This window comes from Dromaius novaehollandiae, chromosome Z, assembly GCF_036370855.1.
Source record: "Dromaius novaehollandiae isolate bDroNov1 chromosome Z, bDroNov1.hap1, whole genome shotgun sequence".
Lineage (NCBI taxonomy): Eukaryota > Metazoa > Chordata > Aves > Casuariiformes > Dromaiidae > Dromaius > Dromaius novaehollandiae.
Window position 1 is genome coordinate 30,016,691 of NC_088132.1, and position 17,026 is coordinate 30,033,716.

The 17,026-nt window shown below is 35.5% G+C and overlaps 1 protein-coding gene across 8 annotated transcripts in view; it reads right to left on the reverse strand.

Annotated features, from left to right (window-relative positions):
• LOC112978752 (ATP/GTP binding carboxypeptidase 1) overlaps nt 1-17,026 on the reverse strand; it is a 72,098-nt gene that overhangs the window by 25,825 nt on the left and 29,247 nt on the right. For all 8 annotated transcript variants that reach the window (XR_010386247.1, XM_026092431.2, XM_064502374.1 and 5 more), the window contains 11 exons: nt 15,878-15,971; nt 14,369-14,406; nt 11,542-11,750; nt 10,931-11,108; nt 8,674-8,771; nt 7,544-7,660; nt 6,185-6,897; nt 2,334-2,417; nt 1,992-2,078; nt 1,755-1,903; nt 44-131 (listed from right to left, as the gene is read on the reverse strand). Coding sequence is in view for 7 of the 8 variants with exons in the window: in XM_026092431.2 (XP_025948216.1) it covers nt 44-131; nt 1,755-1,903; nt 1,992-2,078; nt 2,334-2,417; nt 6,185-6,897; nt 7,544-7,660; nt 8,674-8,771; nt 10,931-11,108; nt 11,542-11,750; nt 14,369-14,406; nt 15,878-15,971 (1,855 nt within the window). In the remaining variant the exon portion in view is untranslated. The remainder of the gene's footprint in view (nt 1-43; nt 132-1,754; nt 1,904-1,991; nt 2,079-2,333; nt 2,418-6,184; nt 6,898-7,543; nt 7,661-8,673; nt 8,772-10,930; nt 11,109-11,541; nt 11,751-14,368; nt 14,407-15,877; nt 15,972-17,026) is intronic.

A 17,026-nucleotide genomic window follows, 5' to 3' on the forward strand; every position in this document is an offset into this window, starting at 1 on the left:
TTCAGTATAAGATCTTTTCACTATATTTGGTTGGTGTACTTACTTGTAGTAACAAATATCTGTCCCAACACGAGTCCAACATGGTCTAGAATTTAATGCTTCCTGAACAGAATACATGAGGGGTTGCATACCTTTAAGAAAAGAGGTGTTTCATTTCAATGCAAAGATAGCACTCTAACACTGAGGTATCATCAGTAATGGACCAGACATTTTTATGCAATTTTCCAAGCTGGGCTATACTTTTTTTTTTTTATTTACTATCATAGAATATATTTTCATGAAAATCTGGATATGCTCTTCCATTCAGCTCAAAAGATCATCTTTCCCTCCCCCATCACATCCTAACTAAAAAAAAAAAAAAAAAAAAAAATCTGATCTGCAGAAGACAAACTATTTTAAATAAAAGCTGTGGTTCGCATGAATAGTAAACTACAAGAATCCTGGGCTCCACTCCATCTAGCTCATCATTACAAAAAGGCTTCAAAGTGAACATAAAAGATTGAGACCATCATCTGTTCACGTGGATAGCTGGTAAAAGACTGATGTTTCAAGACAATATCACTATCTTTTTAACAGAAGCTTCCAGGTAAATTAGCTAAGAGATTATCATCTGGTTAGATCATGTGAACTTGCCATAAAAGTGCAAATATTTTAAGTAAATTTTTATATGCCCTATTTCTCAGCAACTTTTTAAATGTTTGTATCTTAATCAAGAGAATAGTAAAGTTGAACACTTAATATCAGTTTAGAATGAATGTGGATCACTTTTTACTCTATATTATTTACTACTTACATAATCAGTCAAATGCAAATATCAAGTCAGTTGATATATTTAATAAGAAGCCAAAGTACCAAACGAATGCATGCAACATATTAATAAAGATCTAAAGTGACTGATGAAAGTTAACAAGTAATTTAAAAGGAACTTACTACTGGTCAAACTATCTGGGTATACTTCTTAGATTCTATCACTGTCATTTGTACAGTTATGACAAAGAAGAATATGATGTTATTCTGTCCCAAGAGTTTGAGAATGGAGGGGAGGGAAGTCTCTCCTCCTTCTCCTTAAAGGACTAAAAGGAAGAACTGCACAAAATCTAGTGGGGGAAAAAACTCAAAAGAAGTTTTTTTAAGCTGAATGACCTCCCTTGGGCAAATGGAAGGAAAGCTTATTACATGAGGCACAAGCCTTGCTTGAGGCTTGAGCAGCAAATGCTATGAGTTAGAAACTGCAGGGGGTCACATGTGAAGCCCAACACTTCAAAGGGGAATGAACGACCTTACCTTTCCCTCTCACAAATGCAGTCCCTCCCTTCCTATCAGTAAGAAAAAACTCTTCGAGGCTATCTACACTTTTTCGCACTTCTGAAAACATATCTCAGTATTCAAGAAGGTACTTATTGACACCAGTTCTCATTCCTCTTGCACCTGTGTTGATTGACAAGGTTTGCTTTCCTCCATCCCAAATGGTCTTAAGACAGTTTTAGCTGCAGCTGCCAGCACTATTCTTCTGTTTTGGCTTCGATCGCAACAATATTTAATTTTAAAAACTGGCAGCCAGTGTTTTGAAATACTTTTTCTTTTTAACTGAAATCTGTCATAACATTTTTCAGTGCGACTACTAAAAAAAAAGATCTGATCCATAAGACAACATGAATATATTGTTGATCTTTGGAGGGGATGACACAGCTGAGCTTTCTAGTACAGATATTCTACTACACACTTCTTCTCAAAGAATGGAAAATGTATCTTACCGTAGTTAAACTGACTGTTTGACTTTTCACAGTTGATGATGTTAAACCGATAACCAACACCAGTTTTCATTCCACTGACTTCAAAGTAAAACCACTGATGATAATGATTGCTATTTATATCCGAGTTCAGAATTAGATCATACTCATTTCTAGAGATTAACAAAAACAAATAAATCTTTTTTTAAAAGTCAGAAATGAAAGGTCTCACAGGTAAAAAGAAAAGTTGAAATATCTTACTTTCGGATCTGAATAACTTTGCGCAGGTTTCCAGATTCAAATTTGGAATTAAACTTCAAGACATCTGCTTCCTCAGGTACTGAATAACTAAGGGGAGAAAAGGGGATCAGAATGACTAAAAGAAACTCATGAAATTTTTCAATTACCAAGTGAGATCTGAAGCAAATTATTCTGAACCTGCCATAAATACAGCCTGAATAGCAGAAACGTTATCTCACAAGAAAGTTCTAGTGAGATCTGTAATTATAGTACCATCTTAAAAATTACAAATCATATCATAGAAAGAGCAGAATATACTTAGGCTATTCACCGAGTACTGTTTTCAGAAGGCTAAAAGCTTACCTGGAATTATCAAGGTCATACACAACTCTATCTATAATGTCATTTTGATGAATCAGTCTTTCAATATCTTGAGAGATTTTTGTCCTATAATAAAAAGAAGAGTCCCCACTTAAACAGTTGTACACTGTTTCCAATTATAAAAGAGAAATAACAATGAAAACTAACAAAATTAACATGAAGACAGTGGGACAGATGTTCAGAGAGACTTCAGCCTCGTCCCCACTTATGTGCACAAACTGTAAGTGTACTTATTAAACACCTGCATTCACAGCTGACCGATTCCAATATTTGTATGTGTGGAAACTGAGTTTTCATGCACAAAACCCACTGGGTTTTATCTTACAAGATGAATGCATCATGTCATAATTCGCAGTAGCAGCAGGAATTACTCAAACATTACTTATGTTAATGCTTTAATCTAGGACAGTACTTGATAATATTAGTAATTTACATGAGTCCTACCATAACTATAATTAAAGTTTTAGAGAGTAGGTCGTGCAGTGAGTGTGTTAGTGCACTAGCTTTTCACCTCTGGACATCTAGGTTCATATATCGACTAGGTAACAAATAAGAATGAATTTGGTGATGTCAGCCAAATGTCAGGTGTATATTTATCCAGATCATTAAACCATTGCACAACTGGCAGTATCTAGGTCCTGGTTTGGAAAAGTAAGAATGTGCTGCAGTTCAAGAATGAAATATAGTGGCAGAGCTGTGGGGAAAAGCTTGCACAGCACCTGCAATAAGAACAAAAGGAGGCAGATTAACAATGAAGAACACAGGAACAGAGCTGTAAAGTATGTTCAGGCTGGAAATTCTGTTTAATTAAAATAAATATCGCTGACAAACAAGGAGAGAGAGAAAGAAGGGACGTGTACAACTCTAGCACCTCTTACTAAATTAGGACTCACTTGGAAAGGAAAATCAAATCACATGTCCAACAATGTATTAATAAAATTGCAAGAAGGTCCACTCGCCATAATCTATCTGATCAGGGTTCAGTTCAGGACAGAACTACAGATTTCCCGCTTGATCTTAAACTATTAAATCTCATTATGCCTCAGCTCTAAGTGGTCATAAAACTTCCCATCACCACCAGAATTTTGTGAGGATAAAATCCATTAATGAACGTAAAATATTCAAATATCACAGTTATAACCACAGTACATAGACAGAAAGACAACATGGTTTCAAAGAAGATACACAAAAAGCAAAAAAAGTAATGGACATTTTAAGATAATGAAAAATTAGGAGATAAGAGAAGCTATCTGAAGATCATTGAAGGAAAAATTGGAAAAAACAGAAAGAAAAAACTATTGACCTGGAGCTATGTATTTATGGGCAGGTCCCCTGCGGATCCTGAGTTACCTCATGATCACTTCTGTCAGGTGATTAGAAAATCCTAAAATGTGCAGCAAAAACAATCCTAAAGTTTTAAGGAAAGGAGAAAGAAAGTAGATATTTAATCCCTAATTTACAGGGGACTGAATTAAGTAGTAATTTCCTTCTCTAAAAGGTGGAATAATAAAACGCTTCAACTATTTTCAGAGGACGTTCTGACAACAGTTCGGCGAAACATTTGGTAAAAACTCCATATTGCTAAAGGTAAACAAAAATCCCAAAGTGCTTCAAGACACAAACTAGGAAACACTGCATATCCTGGCATATCGCAAGACCAAACAAAGCACACTCAGCTATAAACCCTGCAAGGCTTGCTTAAATTACAGTGAGGACAGATTAATGCAATGCTTCGTTTTCTAGCTGAAAGGAGGTGCACTAATCGCTTGCAATAAGGTGAACATAAATCCCATTGAATGCCAGCAGGATTTAGATGCAGCTTTCTAGAAGACTTTCAACACTTCTCCATATCTTTGACAAAATTCATTTTCACCACCTTTCTACAAAGTATAAATGCCTAAAAAGATCAGGCCCCTTTTAAAAGGGTGCTCTTCTCAGAAATTCATTACATCGCAGTAACAAGACGGAGTCATTAGCAGAAAACTGAATTCTTACAATCGTGTATCTTAAAAAGGCGAAAAAGGATTTTTGAACCAAATTTAGCAGTGTTACAGGAAATTCCATTCTTGCTCCACGGAGGAAGTAAACGGTTACTTTCAATGTTAAAAATATACTTCACCAAAAATAAAATACTTTAAAGTGGAAAAAAAAAAGCCACTATAATTAACCTCATGGTTTAGAAATCAGCTCTATGCATGAGCATACAGGTAGGTTTGTTGGTCAGAAGGCACAGTTAACACAGTGCTTTGATCCATTTCTTAGAAGAATGAGCACTAGAATGACAATTCCGATTTTTCCTGATTTTAAAGATCTCACCCAGTGTAAGATTACTCAGGAATATGCAGAATGATTAAGTATTACTAAAACTCGTGAAAACATGTAAAATTTTCTTAAAATACTGTTCTGTCTCGAGTCAGAAAATGCCAAGCTCATTTCTAGATCAGTTGAATCCATCTTAAAAATAAGTATATAGATTCTTTACTCTCAACAGTGAGCAGGGCTCTTTAGTAAGAACACATGTAGTAACAGTAATATAATGTCATTTGTGTTTCAATACCTGGTCATTTTCTAGGAAAGATCACTTTTTTTAATGACAGATATGAAACTGCCAAAGTATTGTAATTATACCACCTTGTTTCAGAAAGAAACATCATCTTAATCAAGAACAAAACATAGATATGAAGAATCTCATGAAACTGGTTAAAGTTGCAAGTATAAAGCTGAAAGCATTCAATCTAATAACTAAGCAAATAGCAAGGTCTTGTAACTACTATTACATGTTCTTCTAAAACATTCATTTGTCCTTATAGTAACTCACTTCTATGCATATGAGCTAGCTCTTCGTACAGTCTTTGCAAATTATTTTTACAGTTATTTCCCTTTATCTTCTTTTAATACCCATTTATTTGTTCACCAAGAGATGTGTTGGCGATGTTTTTTTCATTCTTTGCTTATGCAGCATATAACATGACAGCATCCTCAGTGGTTGCTATTTCTAGATACTCTTCTATTACAAGTATTAAAAACAAATACTTAAACACATTAATCACTGAATTTGTTCACATTACATTTTGCTAAAAGACAGCTTTGTTGGCACAGGAGAAAGAAGAACTGAAGTATCTAAAAAACCCCACTGACCTGTCTTTCAAAAGGCCTGAAGGAGGTGTTAGTTACCTTCGAAAAACACCAACACCGAACACATCAACAGCTTAGCATACGCTCACTTCAGTGCTGCTACAGCTCTTCCAAGAAGAGGACAAGTAGAAGAAATTTTTCACATACAACCAGACTGTGTCCTTAATTCACAGACAACACAGAGGAAAGCTCCCAACACAAAGTATCAGGTGATAAACTGTCAATACACCATTATGTCCACAAGCTTTCAGAGTTCTCATTCTTTTTGCTTGATAAAATATGCCAAAATTCTTTGGCAAGTATGATATTCTGTAGTTAAACAGCGAGTTAGAAAGCATCGCATCTCTAGCTTCCTTCTTCTGATCTTGGAAACGGTAAGAAATTTTTACAAATTCCAAGATTTGGATGGGGGAAAAGGCAAGGGGGGCAAAAAAATGGAGAGTAGAAAGTAAACTTAGTGTTCAGAAATTGGAATTACAGAATTAGACCTAGCAATTCTAGAATCAGATTTTGTTCTTATTTGTGGCTTTGCGTTGATTAATACTGACTCACCTACCTTCAAACTGATTTTCACTGAAAATAGTTTTATATGCCAAAGTAAAAATTGTATACATGGAAGGTGAGCTTCCCGTTAATCTCAGCCTAAAGATTATTTCTCAAGGGAACCACAATAACAACAACAAAGAATTTTAACTCACCTCTGCACCCCGTAAGGCCTTTCCAGAATAGGTTCCTTAAATGGGGGTGGAATATGGCCAAAATAATCTGGGTAGGCCACTTCTGAATATTCAGGGATAGACTTTGTGGATTTTACCATTTCAATATAAAGATCAGAGTCATGAACTGGTGATACATCAGAAACTTCAAGCATCACTTGTTCCCCTGATGAACTTGAGCCAGAGTCATCATCTTCCTCAGAATCCACCCCAGTGCAGCATAGTTTTCCCAGCTGGACAGATGATGCCTCAAAGAGGCTACTTCCACAGGGTGAAACATGTTCGCAAGGTTTACTACAAGCAAGTGCAGTAAGGCTACTTTTGTTTTCCTTCTTTATTACACACCCCGCACCATAATATTGTTCATTTTTTGCACTGTTCTGCAAAGTGATTCTGTCCAAGCCTTTCACAATTTCTTGGCTTAGACACTGGCACGATGGCAGCAGCTTCCTTTGATCGTTTTGCTGATGTAAACTACTGTCTTTGTTACTATCTTTCTTTGGCAGTTCCAGAAAGGCTGGCCTTATATTGTAGTCCTCTGTCAATAAAGAATTGCTCTCCTTCAGAGACATTTCTTTTACTGATGAGCGTGCTTCTGCACAGTGCTCCTCTCCTGCTGTAGGAACAACAATAGGCCCACCCAGATTTGCATCAGATCGAAAAGGCTTTGGCTCCTTGGAGACTAAGTCACATTCCTAAAAGGAAACAAAAACAAACCTCGATTCTTGGATTTTTCCCCCCCAAGTAAACACTTCTAAGAAGCTCATTTATAACAGAAGCTTTCTTCCTACGTTATTTCAGAGGTATGCTTTGCAGTAACCCAAAATAAGTTTCATTTAAAGAAGATAGTTATTGTGTTGTAAACCTACATAAACAAGGCAATGAAGTTTCATCTTTTCCAAGAAGACAGAGTCAAAACAGTAAAAAAAGTAGTTTGCCAACAATAAACTTTCAAGTCAATGCCGTTCTCCAGATTTTGTAAATCACTGCTTTCAGTAGGTACACAGCATTTAAGGACATAGCTGATATAACAAATCTTTGTCAGAAATACCTTATGTCCTTTCTTATATTTTACTTTCCCATGTGCTATAACAAGACATTAAAAAAAGTTTTCCTTTATGTTTGATTTGCCCCCAGTCTCCTTCTGAGTTCTAATATCAGCTTGAAGTAACATAACCAGAAACTAAATAACTCACTGTATAGCACCCTCATATGTAGCTCTAGAACCGCTCTGCCTTTTTTTTTGCACTAGAATAACTCTATCCACAAAAAAGAACGTCAAAATATATTCCAGAGTCTACTTCTCATTATGAGGGATGCACTGGGAATCCTATACTTTACCTGAAAGTTTTCCGAAAGTTCTAGGAAAAATTGCTCATATATTTTCAGTTCTTCTATGGGTCGCCCCAATTCCTGTCTAGGTTTCAGTTTATTAATATCAGTCTCAATATCATCATTCTGAAAAGAGCAACAAAATAAATCAAGCTTGCATTTGGGATGAATTAACTTCTAAAATTATGATATGCAGCCTCTGCTTTTGACATGAACGTGATTATGACATGACTCAGTATTATTTTAAAATTAGCTGAACAGCACATTTCATCATGAGGATTTAAGCAGCTCAATCTTATTGGTCTGCCAAAACCTCCATTTCAACGGAAACATTACAAATCTAGCAGTTTTCTTGCTTTCATCCAAATGTATTATGCACAGATATTAGACTACCCGTTACAAGAGATTATGCATAATGCAACCATTGCAACGTGAAAGGTGGAGATTTCATCTGACTGCAGTGACAAAGGAATAATGGCTTCTTTAAAGACAATCCCTTCATCAGGACTCATGAGAAGAGAGCCTGAAATCAAAGTTGTGATTCCAGTTAGTGGGAAGATGATTCAATCAACTTCTGCATCTACATAACATACAAATACAAAATAGGGCAGTTCTGACTGAATGTCCTTTCCCGTCCCGACTGGCAGCTGAAGAACAGAACGAGACCTTCCCAAAGTGACACAACAGTCAGAGGTCTCGTCTCTATCTATAGAGCTGGCTGAACTTCAAAGTCAACTTGACCTACTCAATACCAGGTCAGAATAATGGAAAAAGCTGGAGTAACTCCTACAAACCGAGTACAGTAGGCAGTAGAGAAGAGAGGGCTGAGGGAAATGCAAGTTGGGAACAGAACACTGAAAAAGCAGTTTGCAGTTCTGCTCCATCCCACTCCAGCCAAATCAAGTGTGAAGCAAACAGATTTTGATAAAAATCCTGATGCAATCTGAACAACAAAGGTTCATGTTTTCAAACAGCACCCAACTTCCTTAAATTTCAGATGATTTTTTTTATTTTAGAAATTTTTTTTTTAGAAAAACCTCCCCACATTCTACTAATGTTTAAACCATATGGCTGTATACACAACTCAAGCAACAGCAGTTGTGCCTCAGTTTTGTCTTTAAATTTCATCTCCTACCGACCTTAAAATGTTGGTCCTTGTCATCTTCATTTTCAGTTTCAATTTCTGATTCTGCTTCAGCATCATCATTGTCATCACTTTCATCCACTACGTCATCCACTGTGATATATAAAAAAGTTCTCTAAGGCAGATTATAAATTTAATATAATATATAAGCTCAAAATAGAAAAAAGAACCATATGTTTAATCAATCATCTGGATTTATATATTTTTTACTTACCAATTGAAAAAAGGCAAAACCAACTAGTTAAAAGTCCTGTGAAACCCTGGAAGCTTTAGTAACGGTTACCAGATTTACAAAACTAAGATTGTTTGGCAATACTGCATACTCCATTCTACATATCCATCCCCCCCATCCACCCCAAAATAGCACATGTCTATTAGAAATGCTTAACAACCTAGATGTGCCAAGTCTGCTGTTCGGTGCCAGAACATCTCAGTACAGCCTCAGCTCAGCACAAAATGAGATGGCCCTGACACCTTTTCCCAAAGCAAGTAGTAATGTGCAAGTCCAAAAAAGAAAAAAGGAAAATTTTCTGTCATATCAGCTGATAGTGACCCGGTATCACAGAATGGTGGGACAAAGCACCCCTTTCACAATGTTTTTAGTCTAGCCTAAGGAGTCTAAAATTAAAAATAAGTCAGAAACCATCAATGGAGATTTCTCCCAGTAAGCAAGATACTGGAGCTGAGTGGTCACTGCAACAACTTAACATAGCCATTTTGGAACTAAACTTTACTCCAAATATATACAGGAAGAAGTTACTTCCTACATGTGCGGAAATATTTAGATCACCAGTCTGTATTTGATCTAGAGATGTAATACTTTGAAACTTGAACAAAAAAAGGTGAAGCAAATTAATTGTTTACATGACAACTAACGAGTACTGGGCTAAAAATCACTCCGTGATATGCAGAAATGGGCACTAGTCAGTTACTCTGATGGATGTCCTAATCACTAGTGACAAATCTGATCTTCTAGAAATATCACACAGTTTGCTTTTTTTTTTTTAAAGAGGGTTTTCAGTGCAAGAGATTTGTTGATTGTTAGTAGAAGGCTCACTTAGGACATTAACAAAATATACTGATTTGCTAAGGTATTCAGAATGATTACACTTACTGCTTTTACAATGCTGACTCTACAAAATTGTACTTTAAATAAATTCAGATAGTACCCTTACAGACCATTCTGCACCTCTTCTAATAGAAAAGTTTAAAGAGATGTAGCCTATTTCCTTAGGTTTCTGCTTCTGTGTTTATAGATTAAAAACCGCTGGAAAGAGAAATGATCGGTAGTCTACTTCAACAGAATACGAAGTTTCTGAAAAAACGTATTACGGCTATCAAAATACTGTATTAAGTAGAAATTTCTGTGGATTTTGGAAGATGCTTCAAAATTTATTTCCTATTTTGAAGACAAAATATAAACAGACTTTAAAATCCTGCAGTTTGATGCCATCCTATATGAATCTCAAACAGATACTTGTCTTCTTTCAGACTATGATCATATTTTCCTTCAGAAAATACTATGAATAGAAAGATATTAAAAGTGCAGCTTCACCTCTTTATTTTGGATTAACGTCCCCACAGCAACTTCATCAGTTGCTCACCCAAGTACTATTTCCAGATATCTGAAAAATCATTAGTTATCCAAAAATAATGAGAGGAAATCACAATCAGACGAATCCGTTTCCTACAAAGCACCAAGCTAATACTTTGCAGACTAGTGTTACCTAAGAGACTGCCATAGTTCTGTAAGCAGCTCTACTTCTCACCATACAGATGAAGGAATAACCACAATGGTTTAATATTAATGCCTCAAACGGCACAGGTTAATCTAAATTCCGTACATCCAGTTTATCAGATTAACAGAAAGAAATTAAGGAATCACACACATTCTTCTGTGTGCTAAGTGAGTTAAAAAAAAAAAAAAATTCTTCAGTTTGCAGATGAATAGATACAGCCTGTGCTTTACAGCTCAGAGTTAGATGAAAACCACTTTTCAGCTCCTGGTTTGTTTTTATATTGTATCTCCAGAAACATAACCACATATAGGCAGGCAAATTTGTCATCAGCTGAAATTTAGCATTAGAAATTCATGCTCCCCTCTAATGGTCACAGATCCTTTGCTAGGTGAGAAGAACCTCACCAGAGTCAAAATTTTAGTGGAGAAGTTCACGAACAATTGTAATTGATTCCACCCTACACAGAGGAAGGTTAGATAAATTCAAAGACAAAATACTGTAAAATGACTATACCTTCAGGAGGCAAACTGTACAGCTGAGCCACAGGACCGTTAGCAGGAATAACTGGCAGTTGGAAGTGGAAAGCACTTTTAATAGTAGGTAAAGGAAGACGATTTTTAGGAAAACATTTTCTCATTATTAGGCTGGATGTGTTGACGAGTGGATCAAGAGTTCTTACTGCAAGGCACTCCTATTAACAGGAATTAACGGAGAAAGGGATCTCAAACCAATAGTCAAATTGCATTTGCTTTATAGACTTTTTGAATTCACTAAGTATTTTATGCTGCTACTTAAAACAACTTTTGCTTATGCCTCCTTTGAAGGCTAGAGGAACTTTCACCAACTCAAATTCACCTTTTCCAAACCCCTATCTTCACAATAGAAAGATATTTTTTCAGAAGATCAACAGCCCCTCCCAGAGATAGCCACACATGAGTAACACTAAAACATGAATGTCATCCTGTACCCTTTTCTTCCACTTTAGTCAAGTACAGAATTTTCTCCATAACCCCACAATCAAGAATGAGCACAAATAGCTAATAAATTAATAATGATAAATTTGAGGTCACAAAGTATTTTTAAAGCTTAAAATGCAACAACAATAAAAAAGGAGATAAACTTACTTGTGAAGTGTTGTAAAGAATTTTCATCCCATTGGCATCAATGAATGCTTTCCTTCCTAATTTGATGTTTGTAGCACTTTTAATGCATTGTAAAATGCCTTTACGTATCAGCATATATCTGTGTCGACTATCATGACGGTGCCAATCTACATAAATCGTTAACAGCACATGTACATATCCTCTGTCTACTGCTCTCCTGGCGTTTGTCTCTTAACAAAAAAGAAGTTAGGAAGTAAATTAAAAATTCTGTAAGGACTTTATTATCATCATATTTTCAGTATTATTTTCAGATCAAAGTTTAATTCTTTTTACTCAACTTACTGAATTATGTTATCATTTAAAGTAGTATTTCAGCCACATTTAGCAGTTATATATTGACATAGATGTGAAAACTCCAAAAGTACGCTTTCATATTTTCTAGACATTTCTTACAATCCTGCAATTTTTCTGCCCTGTCAGTATCACCAAAGATTTAATTAAGTCATTCTAAGAAACCTATTTAGGTTAGCTGTCCAAGGCAGGTGTTGTTTCCCCCCCTCCACGCACAAATTTTGAACAACTCCTTATTGCTATTGGGAACGATACTTAAAAAGGGATTGACTTCTATATGTCAATGCCTGTAGACAAATGTCTATAAGCAAAATATGCAATATGCAAAATATTTTGAATCAATATAACAGTGATTAGTAGAATTTCCATAGGTATTTTAGAAATATATAGGTTTGTTATAACAGGGTAATCATTCTTGCTCCAAGATGGTAAATGCCTTAAAATTGATGATTTCCAACTTTTTTTTAAAATTAAAAGCCCATTTTATACATAAATTTGTTTTGAAAAATGAACACTAAATATTTTTAGTACTCTTTTGTTAAAGACACATGAATAACACATATATCAATAGATAGCAAATTTGGATGTGCTACATTTAAATCATAGTAGTAATTTATTAAGTAGCAACATCCCTTCCTCGTGTTATTTGTTTTGCATTGCATTACTGTCTTCTACTGCTTTACAAAATTGTGTGCATAAGTATCATTTTCAAGAGAACAGATACAGGAACTATTACTCTCATGAGAAATGGCTGAATGACTGAACCCAGTACTGTATCCTTCATTCCTCAGGATACTGTTGCATTTAATTTTCATGATTTACCAAAAGAGCAGTGTTTATTACACGTACTGGTAAGCGTAAGATACTGTCAGCTAGCAAATTTAAGAAAAAAGTGTTTCTAGAATATCCATCACTGTCCATACACCTTGTGTAAACACAAGACTTGAAACAAACTGTTTTACTGTTTATACTCCGTGTAGTATTCCAGGAACTGTCACTCAAATACGATAAACTCAAAATATTTCTACCCCAAGTAGTACAGAACTTGTGCAACCCCATGAAGAATCCAGTTCTGACAAACTCAAACTTACAAAGTTCTGCTGTTCTGTTTTTCTTAAAGCCATTAAAATCATTATAATCTGATTATGAATCTACAAAATGGCAGATTATAATTTATATAGATTTTCTAACTCTCTTTTCTTCTCCTCCTCAAAAAAAACTACCAATGGAATGAGATATTTGAAATTAGATAAGCTTTTTTTCTTTTTTTTTTTTTTTTTTTTTTCTTCTTCTCCCCAGAAAGCTTCCAGCAATTGCAGGAAAAGCAAGGAGTGTTATAACACAATTTCACAAAAATAGACAAGAGTTCTACATTCACTCACTATGTGTTTGTTTTAGTTGGGGCTTAGTTTAAAAACTCAATTTATGTGGAATATTCAGTATGACAACTGGACTCCATGCACCAGAGATGAACACTGTTATGGAATGTGACATAAAAAGTGTAGGTGCATAAAATGCCAAAATCTCTCAGGACTAAATAACGCTTATCAAAATAAATGCAAGCGTGTCAGTCAAGAGCTCCTGCTTTCCTTACATGCTTTGCAACATTTTATTTCCTCAATATTTAAATTTGTCCAAAAATTTACAGAACAGGACGCCAATGGTAATCCTGAAATGTTTCCTTTCCTCGATTTCTCAAGAAGAAATCCCCAAATTAGTAAATCACTCTGATCAAACTTGAGAAAACACAGCACTCTACATGAAGTGGAGTTGCCTACTGTGCGTCTGAAACTGTTTTCTGCAAACACGATCATTGCTGAGTTCTTCTCTGACTACACTAGAATTACTGGGACTGCTGTAGCTTTTACACAATTGTTGAGAGAGAATGAGTTTATAATTCCTTGTGCATTATAATCTTGACGTGAGATCGGCAGCGATGACGTTTGTTGGGATCCTCTGCTGTCGGCTCAGACGGCCAATGCCCAGGAACGATCATTTCCTCACCCTTGATGCTGACCACAGGCAGCCCAACAGACTCGGCTTTAGGACCCAGGACCTGATTAGTCAGAAGGGCACCAGAAGAAACCCTGTATTATCTCCTGTCATCCCGCTGGTATTTCTGGTCACATAAGGTGTGTGCGTGAGGAAGATGAGTAGGAGTTACGGCATGGGTGACCACTGCTGAAGGGTGGAGGTGAGTGACTGTAAGAGGTATTTCTCCACCTTGGATCCAGACCAGTTCTGCAGAAACTTGGTAGCCTTTCTGCTACATAATTGAAGAGACAGTAACTAATTATTAAATACAGACGTGCGCACACACACAAACACTAAAGCATCAGGGAATGCAGATGAAACCATTGCCTTAATTCTAAGCTTTCTGGACTTGATTTTGTTTTGGCCACAGACTCAGTGTTAGTTTTACTTTTTTCATTATATATATTTGCATACACATATATATCTCAACTAGAAGAACAGTTTCTTGTAGTGAAACACTTACTTGATTTTAGCAATGCAGCAAGTGTGTCTAAAGCAACCCTGTCAACATAACAAGAAAAGACAAACAACAAACAACTAGTAAACTTCATCTACAACATTGTAAAGCTATACAAAAAGTTTTACAGCTCACATTTCTTTAGTGTCTGTTTTCCTGGTTGCACTGTATGAGACTTTACCCTAAAAATTTGGTTTTATTGAAATATCATGGTCTCTGAGATATGAAACCTGACAGTGAAAGTTAAAAATATTGATACAATGGCTATATGAATTTCCAGTCTTTGCAAAAAACCCCACACTATCAGTGATAATGTAATGTTTATGAATCACATTCAACAGGAGATCTCTGAAACCCATGTTTTTATGCTAGCAGCGTAATAAGCTACTTCTGTATAATGAAGGACACCATTTTAGAAAACTATAGGTTAAAATTGGTAGTATATGAATGTATTTAGGAGTAATGCTCAAAGGTACTACAATAACAAAAATCATCGGTATAAAATTTTTTTGTATACAAAGGTCTTGCCTCAACTATCTCAGGACATACAACTAGAAAACCTATACACTTATTTTTACCTTCTTTGTAAAGATAGACTTCACGCATCTGATCTCACACCATAAATAAGGATATCATGATTACTCACATCATGGAATAGTAAGTTCATATGTTAAATTTTAGCTGGGGTTAAAGGGGCAGGAGTTATTTTTTTTCTCCTTTTTTTTTTTTTTTGAAGTATTTCAATAACCATGTCTACAAGATTTAGAAGACAGAACACTAATTTGTACTGAAGTTAGAATCTAGCAACATGATATTATTATTTCAGTAGACAGATGAAAGTTCAGTTTTCCACAGGTATGCACTTCAAGAGGTTGGTAGTGTATAAATAAAGAGCCATCTCCAATAAGATCAAGCGGAAGACTGGTATACAAAAAACAGTCATTTAGGAACATTCGTGAAAAGTATCTGATGAACAGGATAGACGAGTTACTCATTTTTAACCTAAAATCACTACCCGCACAGCAGAAGCCGCCAAAGGCACCACTTTAAGGTACCCATTCAAAATTTTATTCACACAGTAGTGCACTAGACATATATTCCTGGTGTTTACTGTTCTGTGGTGGATGTTTTTATCCTGAGAAACCATGTAATTGCTTGGAAGTGTAATGCAAAGGAAATTCTATTATAAAATAAAACACACAGTGTCACTGTGAAAACACAAAGGAGAGCTGGGAGCAAATTCAACAGTTTTAAGAATGTTAGGATTGTCTTGATCTGTTTGTCCTGATTTGAGGATACCTGTGGGTACGATTTCTATGCAGGAATATTAGAGACAAAAAATATAACACCTCTATCCTTTAACTTGTACTGTAACTAGATATTCAAATATTTTGCGTTACTGCACTGGATAAACTTAGAAAGTCAGATTTGTAGTTCTCCTTCCCACCTCTCTTTAACTGTCAAATATGAGTTTTAAAGCTTTTCCACGCGCTATATTAAAAAGACTTTACTTACTTCATAAGGCTAGTGTTCTTTTTACTGAAAGGGCCAATGATCTTAAACATCAGTTCTACTACTCCGTTTTTTCCCAAGGATACTGCATTCACAGCTGGAAAAGTTTAAAAAAAATCTGTTTTAAGATAATGTAGCCTGAAAAGCAAAAGAAATCGATACTCTCAAACTAAAATCCAGAGTGAATTTTCAAACATAGAAAATGTTAGGAGCCTCTGTGCTTTAAATACAATGATGAGCAGATACCATTCTGCATATAACTTAGTGTGATATCAGTCCTGATAAAACCATGAGAACAAAAATTAGGTTTTACTTTCTAAACAAACTAAAGGAAATCATTACTTCTTTGTGCACGCTCTGTTTCCTTTCTTATTAAGATACACCACAAAAAGGATTTCCTTCCCAAAAGCTCAGTCTATCAAGACAACAGGGTTTCTAAAATTTAAGTCTATCAGGTTCTGTGACTTGCTATTATCCTTCAGTAACAGGACAGACAGGTATGTCCAAAAGTAACTGAAAGCCAAATGTTCACTGTATACTTTAGAAATAACAATCAGTATCATCCCTACCCTTCCTGAGTTACAGGATATATAAACACGTTCTCAAAGAAAAAATATAATAAAAAAAATAAAAAAACCCACCTAGTTGAGAGGGGGAAAGTTGAGAGAGATGGTGCTGAGATTCGTGTTCAAGAAAAACAAACTGGATGTGTTTATAGCTAAAACCCAGTGTCCACTGAAAATGCAAACTGCTTATTCATGCACAGAAACATTATTCCTGTCTGAGTTTAGAAATATGCATTCCTAACCAGGTGGGAAAAGAGCAACTAAGCAAAGAGCTGCCCTCAACATAAGAAATGCTGCATGCATACAATTCATTACTTGAACCCGGGCTGCAGTTTTATCATCATTAGCAGAAGTATTACAACACTAGAATCAAATCAAAATTAGGACTCTATTCTTCTAGCAACAGTACACAAATTTTAAGTAAAACTACCCATCAAAATGTAATAAACTACTACTTCTGTTCAGAAGAAACGTGAAAATACAAGATGAAAATAACTTAAGCAGAATCCAGGTTAAAGACCCAGTTCAATCCCCCATTTCCAGGACAAAACAAGTTTTCAACTGAACTGTCTAACTACCTGTATTA